This window comes from Limulus polyphemus, unplaced genomic scaffold (genome assembly GCF_000517525.1).
Source record: "Limulus polyphemus unplaced genomic scaffold, Limulus_polyphemus-2.1.2 Scaffold1246, whole genome shotgun sequence".
Classification (NCBI taxonomy): Eukaryota; Metazoa; Arthropoda; class Merostomata; order Xiphosura; family Limulidae; genus Limulus; species Limulus polyphemus.
In genome coordinates this window covers 229,831-239,114 of record NW_013666856.1, presented here as the reverse complement: position 1 = coordinate 239,114, position 9,284 = coordinate 229,831, and the positions used below count along the sequence as shown (strand labels likewise).

At 32.5% G+C, this 9,284-nt stretch overlaps 1 protein-coding gene across 2 annotated transcripts in view; it reads left to right on the top strand.

Moving 5' to 3' along the window:
- LOC106462777 (glutamine synthetase-like) overlaps nucleotides 1-1,676 on the top strand; it is a 10,078-nt gene extending 8,402 nt beyond the window's left edge. For both annotated transcript variants that reach the window (XM_013922737.2, XM_013922738.2), the window contains exons 5-6: nucleotides 645-844; nucleotides 1,182-1,676. In XM_013922737.2, coding sequence (XP_013778191.1) covers nucleotides 645-844; nucleotides 1,182-1,470 — 489 coding nt within the window. In that variant the 3' untranslated portion in view covers nucleotides 1,471-1,676. The remainder of the gene's footprint in view (nucleotides 1-644; nucleotides 845-1,181) is intronic.
- The last annotated feature ends 7,608 nt before the right edge of the window (nucleotides 1,677-9,284 follow it).

Sequence of the window (9,284 nt, the reverse complement as noted above, 5' to 3'; positions counted from 1 at the left end):
ATTAGCAGTTATCGAGTTTCGTTATTCAATACTGAAGTTTAGTAAAACAAAATTTAAACTAAGTAACAATATAATGGAATACTACGATAAAAGTTAGCAGCAAACACGTGTTTAATATAAATAATATTGTTAAGAGAAACTTGGAGAGAGAGAGAGAGAGAGGCTTAAATATAAATATAAACATTATCTTTAAAATAATAATAATAATAATAAATATCAAATAAATACTGATAATCTAGAATTGATTACATTACTGAAAACCTGGGTGATCACTGAAAATGGAGAGGCATTCTTGAATAGAGTTCGTAATCTGTGGATCCGGAGTCGAGAATTTAAGATGTTAATGTTGTTTTTATAATTCGAATATTATGAACCTATTTTTTTTTTTTTTTTCAAATAAATAGATATTAACGCTAATGATCTAATTTTAAGAAAATTCCGAAACGTTCGTATTAAAGATGTCTTTTGGTATTAGTGTTTTTTTTTGTTTTTTTTTATAATAACTTCGTTTTCCACCTGATGCACCAATCTTGGTATTCGAATAAAATCGCCTTTTATAGAATCCTGCCAGTTTTTTCTTTTACTGTAAGTGCTATCCACATTAACTTTTACAGTTAAAATGTTTCTTTTTATCGTATTTTTAGTGGGAGTACCAAGTTGGGCCATGTGAAGGAATAACCATAGGGGATGACCTCTGGATGTCTAGATTTATCTTGCATAGAGTAGCTGAAGACTTTGGTGTGGTAGTTTCTTTCGATCCCAAGCCAATACCTGGTGACTGGAACGGAGCTGGCGCGCACACAAATTTCAGCACTCTGGGAATGAGAGAGGAGGATGGCTTGGCGTGAGTTGCATACTTTGATACTTAACTTTTAGAATCTGCAACGTAAAGGAAACAAAAGCACAAAATTCCTAACTTGAATTTTATATTTATGCGGCAATTTAAAGAGGCTAAAACACACAGGAATTCCTTTAGTTATTTTGGATGTCATCTTTTTAAAATGGATAAAAGTATACTGAATTTAGGCTTCATTTTTTAGCATTTTTTCATATAGTTTATTCACGTTATCGGTAAAATGTCATTGAAACTGCATGAAAACTATAGGAAAGCATTCTTATTTATTTTTAAATGAAATACTTTTATTTGAAATTGAACATTAACAATCGTTTGCTTAATCTAGTGTGATCGAACAGGCCATTGAGCGACTGGGTAATAAGCACGAACTGCACATTCGTGCATACGACCCCAACGAGGGAAAGGACAATGCAAGGCGACTTACAGGGCGCCATGAAACATCAAGCATCCACGATTTCTCGGCAGGTGTGGCCAATCGAGGGGCTAGTATCCGTATCCCTCGGCAAGTGGCAGAGGAACGTAAAGGATACTTGGAAGACAGACGTCCTTCTTCAAACTGCGACCCATATTCCGTGGCCGAAGTACTTGTCAGGACAGTCTGCCTGGAAAAGTAAAATTGTTTCTGAACCTGGATCAAGACTCTGCACAAGTATCGGAACAAATGTATCCTAAACATTATAACTCATTTTATTTTCACACCAGTATCTAATTCTATGAACTAACTTCATCAATGAAAGAGCTGTGTGGATTTTTACCTTGGATATACACTTTAAACGGAAAATTAAAGTATTTCTACATTATGTAGAATTGGAACTATAGAGTTGTAATTTTTACTTGGTCTTTCATTTTTTTTTTCACAATTTATTTGTCTTGTGTATATACAGAAAATGTAACCAGTTAACTGGAAGAATCGTTATTGAAAGTTGTATTTTTTTCAGTACAAGTATGGTCTCGCTATTTTTCAATGTGAAATGCGTAACTATATCGCCCTCCTCCCCAAATGAATATTTAGATATTCTTATAAATTTCAAAGCGTTTCTTCGTGAAAAGTTGTTGGGCTTGATTAAATTTCTCGTATTCATTTTAATGTAGTGTTCTAAAAATATTTTTTTTTAATGAAACATTGGAATTCTCTATGATTAACGTAGTGTTGATGTTTTTTAAATACTATGTGTAAAATAATAAGATGCACTTTTGAATAAATAAACAAATTCAAACGTTTTTTTGTAATACTTGTTATCTTAACGTAATTAGATTTCGCAATATTTTTCTACTTAGTCTTAAACTGGTATACCTTCGTAACGGCCATATTTATCAAATGTAGAACTTTAATTCTTCAGCCCCCCCCCCCAACAGAAACTCTAATTTAACATTATTTTGCTTCTTCAACCATTACTTTAATATATTTCCCCTCCCCGCCACCACAAAAAAAGTAAAATCTTCTTCTGTGTCCTGTTTTACAACAAATGCAGAACATTATGGGGAGGGCATCCGAAAACTATCTTATGCCTGTTTTTTTAAAGATTTTCTTCAAAGAATATGATTAGTCCGAAAGAAAGAAAGAAAGAGAAAAAAAAAAAAATAAAAAAAAAAACTATTTTCTTGTTGTTTTGTTTTTTAAGCTCATCTTGGATGCGTTTTTGTTCCTGGTTATTTTCGCTTACATTTCTGGCCAAATCTACACAGAAGATGGCATTCGACCCTCGTCAAAATCTATATACGTTGGAAATAATAAATCTGTTTATGTGCTGGTCTTAAACTCCTCAAATCAAAGTCTAAACGACCCAACTATGAAAAGTAAATTTTGTACTAGTAGATGGGAGGATGTGGAAATTTATCACCAACTTTTAGATTTTTGGCCTTAATGTAGATTATGAATTCAGGTTAAAATCAACTAAGAACTACCATGTAGTTTTGTGTTCATTAATCTCTATTGCAAATTTAATACACCTCTAACTTGAAACTCAAAATATAGAAGACCTGTTATCTGGATTTTATTTCGAATATTAGGCTTACGTCTAAATTGACAATGAGTTAACCACGTAGAGGCCGCTGAAGGAAATAACAAACTCTGAGACTAATATGCAACTTCAAACAACTTAGGAGCATCCTCTTCAGGTCCAAAAAAAAATCATTTTCCCCTAACTTATGTGAAGTGAAGTCGGGGGATTTATTGAAAGCTACGCATCAACTAGTATTAGCACTTCGTAGTGGCTGTGAAATTCCATTTTCACAACTCAAGTCTATTATAATCACAAATGTAAAATTGTGTCTTTGGTAATATTAATTATGTTATTCTTGTATTTAAAAAAAATACATCTGAAAAGAACATTTCCTTTTTAGAAAGGGAGCATTTTAAATAAGATTTTTTTTTTTTTTTTTTGCCATCGAAAAATCGGTTAACTTTTCTTTCTCCTTCGCAAGGGTTACGAAGCATCTTCGCTGATGTATTCAGCAGAAGTTAATTTATTTCCTTTGAAACTAACTCCATTTCTGAAATATAAACATAAAAATTAGGTTTCTAACAATAATTACAACCTTCTTAGAAAGTTCAAAACAAGGTAGACCTTGCAGACTTCACTGCTTTCACACAACTGTATGGAATTAACTCACGATCACAGGAAGCGATATGTTCATCAGTTGGTATTGAACGGGAAGTATCCTAAGAAGCTGTCAGGTCAAGATCAAATCCATTTCACGCCGAGATAGCACATAGGATACTCCAGTGCTGAACTCTAGCGGATGATAATGTTGACACACTTCTGGATGTGGGGTGTCAATCCATCGCAGGTTAACCCCAACCAACAGCTGGGTAGACTGAAAGAATTGGCTGTGGGTAATAAAACAAAATCTGAAATGCCGTTTTTATACACCTCTGATTTGAAATCAATAATAGAAAAACTAAAAATATGTAAGACACAAAAGCATCTGTAGCGTAACGTGATTTGTGTCCTAAATTGATTTAGAATGCTTCGCCAGCTTTTGGTGTTTCAAACCGAATCTTTAACGGTTAGTTAATAATAACAGTGAAGGTGCAAATAGTTTCACTATTTGTGTGAAAATAGCTTTAGCTGGTAAGAGTTTCAACACAAACAATATTTACATAAAATTATTTAACATTCAGCTCTTAAAAACTACAGTCAGAATTAGTTTTAATCCTATCTTATATTTTCTATAATCACTGCGACTAATATTGGTGATTTCCTGCAACAGCTTTTTTGTATGACAACATACATCACACAATAAACGAGATTCTTATATCCAGGTGACTTGTATTGTTATAAATGCCAACTTCAGTACGTGACGTGTGTCAAGAAAGGCCAATGGGTCAATCGATAGTTACTCCACTGAGATATGGCACAAATTGGTTCAAGTCAAAAGGAGGCCACACACATACAAAACAAAACAAAAAAAACTAAACGTACTAATGTACTTTTAACAGTTCTCGTAAACGTTTCTGCTTGTTTCAGAATTTCTGTAGAAAAATAAAAAAACATTACTAGTTACTTTTACATTTCTCTCCTTTATAGAACAAGGGATATTAATATGTCGCAAATTGCTGTCTTTCTATACAAAAATTGAGAATTAATTACTTACTGAGTAGACTTGTAGTTTATTAGAAGAAATGAAATTTATAACTAGATGCACTTCCTCGAAAGTGTTCTGTCTCAAAAGTTAATAAAACCAAAATTAAGAGTAATAAATATTTATATTTCTTGCTTCTGATGTTCACATGCCATACTGTGTTGAAGCCTACAGAGTGCATAATTCTTTTCGTGATTCATGGGATGCGCATGTTTTACTGAAGTCCCGAAAGACCAATTTGTAACGTTAAGTGTCCCTTACGTGATGTCATTTTAGGGTACTGACCGACAGGCAACATATTAGTGTATAGTGGTTAAAACAGGTAACCCTATTAAAATTCACCAGGTTGCCCTTACAAGCGATAAGATCATTCTTAGATGATATTCATCTTCCATGTTTTCTATATATGTTTGTTTTGAATTTCGTGTAAAGCTAACCGTCCCTAATTTAGCAGTATAAGACTATAGAGAAGGCAGCTAGTCATCACCATCCACCGCCAACTCTTGGGCTACTCTTCTACCACCGAATAGTGGGATGTTTTCTATAGCGACTCTCTGATAAATTAAATAATGATATGACGTCAATACATATACATACACACAACAACAACAAACAACAGTTGTCTTTTATCATCCAATAATAGGCCATTTTAGCGTCTCGATGTGTATAATGTTTATAAGAACTCTGTAATTTGGAGGTTGATGAATTTCACAGTTTTGACGGATGATGATGCCCGTTCTTTATAGTCAGTGTTATAACATAGGGCACTTAATGTGTATAATGTTTATAAGAACTCTGTAATTTGGAGGTTGATGAATTTCACAGTTTTGACGGATGATGAAAGTGCCCTATGTTATAACACTGACTATAAAGAACGGGCAAAAAATAAGATGAAATAACTCATTTTCGATGTAAAATATATAGAAAACCCTAGAGAACCTAACAAGATTACCTGCAAAATACTTGTTTAAACTTATCTGTTTGACTCGTGGACCTACAAACAATTTGGTACATAAAGAGTTTAGAAAAATGATGCATATGTAGAGAGAACTGTTCGGATTTTTGTATACTTTTAAACCGCCATAAATGTTTGTTGCTCTAGCATCCGTGTTTTTGACTCCTATTATAATTTATTTAGGGATTTCTGTTTATTTGTCTTTTGGAGAGAAAATTACTTGTATATTTTTGGTAATTTTGTAAACTGTTCTTTACTTAGTGTGTTAGACTTAAGCGTATCATTATTTTGATCTATGTTTACAATTGGAATGCATTTATCTGCTGTGGTTATAAATGTATCTTCAATTCTTCCAGTGCAAATATTTCACGTTCTCTTCAGTTGTTTTGAAAGAATACAGTTCAAGACACGAATCACCATCGTAATTCTATGGTTCAAGTTTATTTATTGAATTTAGCACAAAACTACTCGAGGTCGTGGGACGTTGGGAGTGATAGATTAAGGAGAAAGCAGCTAGTCAACACCACCTGCCGCTAACTCTTGAATTACTCTTTTTCCAAATAACACCTGGATTAACCGTTACATTATAATGCTACTACGACTGAAGGAGTGAATATATTCCTTGACGAATTTCGATCCCGCGGCTCTCAGATTGCAAGTCGAGATCTCGCGGATCTCAGATTGCCAGTCGAGGATCCTAACCGCCAGATCCCAAAGTTTTGTCAAAGTATGGAATATACTTATTCACATTATTAACAAATCCAATATCATAACACTGAATTTTCGAGTGTCATTAGCTCTCAGACCAAACGATATACGTGATGAAAAAGGAACCATGTGATGAAACTGTAGATGTGGTGATTGATACTGGATGTTCAGTAATCCTTTTTTCAGATAACATTTACCAGAGATAAACTTAGACTCAAACACACATAAACAATATTCTGTTAGATACTTTAATATCAATCCATTTTACACATTGTAGTAAAACCGCCACCAGATGGCGTACAGTACAATTTGAATCTAGAATTATATTTAAGTTTTGTACAGAATTGTTAACACCATTAGAAATTATACATAATTATTTCGAAACATCACATATGTTCCTTGTTTACGTTACTGCTCTAAAACTACTAAAATCAATCACAAGCCTTCAAAAATATCACCTTTTCTTTTTCTAGTTCCTTAAATAACCACTTCATATAATTTTTGGAACTAACTAATAATGAAAGTGATTGTAATATGCAGTTGTGCAGCTCATACATTCATTATATATGTAATGCCACATTTTAAAAATTGACTTATAAATCTAATAGATATTGTATGTTAATCAACGGATTATTATAATTATTTATAGCATTTAATTGTTTGTTTGAGACAGTAGACTGTCCACCCCAGGAAAATGAACCCCGGATTTCAGCGTTATAAGTACGGGGATATTCTTCCATTAACGATTTACTTTGATAATGTACATATAAACCTGGGGATAGACTAGACACAAATTGATGAAGTGAAGTACGAAACTTTATTGTTTAGCCAAATATTATATATATTGTTTTTCATCAAGATAAAATAAGAAAATTACTATGTTTAGCATGTTTATTTTAAGAAAAAACAACATTCGATTAAATTTGTAATCTTGGTTCACTGTCTTTCACATTACTTTTAGGTTTAAAAACTCAAAGTTAAAGCTTGAACATTATTCAACTACAAGTTTATTTGAAAAATTATATATGCACCCACATCAATGGAAAATTGTTACAGAAATTAACACTTCAGTTATAAAATCACACACACAACACAGATAATTAAGATCTTACTACTACACCATATAATAAATCAACAAACCACATATATTTCACACTAATATATGTATATATATATAATTTACATGTCACCACAATTGTTTATCCTAAATTACCCTAAGTGTTGTAAGCAAGTACAATCGGCGAAAAGCTTAAGTGTTTTTTTTTTTGGGGGGGGGGTTCAATACATTTTTTAAACAAATCCAACTAGGGTCAGTAGATTAAAACAACTAAACCCGGACGTGTTTATCATACGGGATTTACAGAAAACCTGTGGTCAAGCTTCTACAAAAATTACAGACAATAGCTCTTGTAACTCTTGGTTTACATTATCCCCCCCCCTCAATATGTGACATCAGGTTGTAAAAACACGGAGCATGCTCAAAATTCATACCTGGTTAATGAAATACAATATAAATACACGCAGACATATATTAAGAAAATGTAAATTTGTCATCTCTCGGTACAGATGGTCAGAAACTATTATATTAACCTACATTTACCACGTTGAATAATTTTGCATGGGTAATTAGTTCACCACGCATGAAAACAGAAGAAATGCACATGTTAAGCCTTATCACATAGAACACATCACTGCAGCATAAAGTTTTCTTCTTTTTTTTTTTTACCATTATCATCTTTTCATACGTTACAATAATTATTCATACCGAAGTGACAAAATGCCTAAGATAGCAAAGCAATATGGTTTGTTAGGCCTAGCAAACGAGACTAAAATTATGTTTGAGTGTCCTATTAAAAGAAAAGAAACAAATCCTGTAGTACATCATATTTAAAAAAATCATTACAGAAATAGTTTTCTTGCTCATTCAACAATGTCACTTCATACATTAGTTGTGGAACTGAAATCATCTTGGTTATAAAGAAAAGGAAAAAGCTAACAGTGTTCAATACTTGGAGAAAAAAAAAACCTCTTTGTTGGGTATTTTACTATAATGTGTGACATTCTAAACGTAACAGTATTTTAGTTCAAAAAGGTCTGACATCATAATAATATATTTTGTTGATTGGGTGGGTGGACACAGTATTTTTTTTGTTATTGTTACTTTTAAAAGATTGAAATTTATTGGATTTTTCTTCAACATACTAGTTGGTTACACAAAGTTAGCTTTAAATAAAATGCTTGATAATAAAAAAAAAATGTTTAGCAAACTATTCTTTTAGAGTAACAACCTTCTATTTTCATTAGTTAGGCACTCTTTTATTCCCAGTAGAAGTTAATAAGCTGCGTAAAATCAATACTTATTTAAATGTTCAATTAAAACGAAACCAAAAGTAAGCTAGCTCTCAATAAATGTAGAAAGATACTAGAGCTAAACATAGCTGTTTATAATGGTCATGTTTACACGACAGCGTTCTCATCCTTCGCTATGCTCAAAATAGTTAACTATACCGGTACCGTTGGATTCGATTTGGTTAAGCTCTATTTTAGCGACTAACGATATTTTTTTGGCCAGTTATAGAGGTAATGTTTTTCTATGCACAGCCCATTTTAGTCAAGAGTAACCGAGTAGGCCTGTTTTTACTCCATTTTTCTATGTATCGTTTATATGACAGTCTATATAAAAAATAGTGAAGTACAAGGGGTAAAAGTATGTTGCAAATGAAATACAATGTCTTCATTAAAATGTTTCCTAAAAAAAACCATTAACGATAAGACATGTTTCAGGCGCGTCACTTTTTCAACTTACAACGTACAAGACGCGTTTTGAGTGTTTGAACATGACACGCAAAATTGTGTGTTAAATCGAAACAGAGAACACCTTTTTCTCCATTTTAAGTCATTACTTATGACTACTTTTTACAAAAGATATAACTTCCCGAACGTGGAAAATAATTAAATAAGAAAGTGAAGAGTATATGAAACTTGGACTGGTAACTAGTGAAAAACAACGTGTAATAATACCTTTGGATGTTTTAATCATTACGAGAAAATTATTTATATCAAATCTACGGATGCCAAAGTAAATAACTGAAAATAAGCTGCAGGGGTAGGAATTTTCCTAACCTAAACCATTATTTGACAAAAACTGCTGGATTCATTGCCACCAAATCTACATCTATC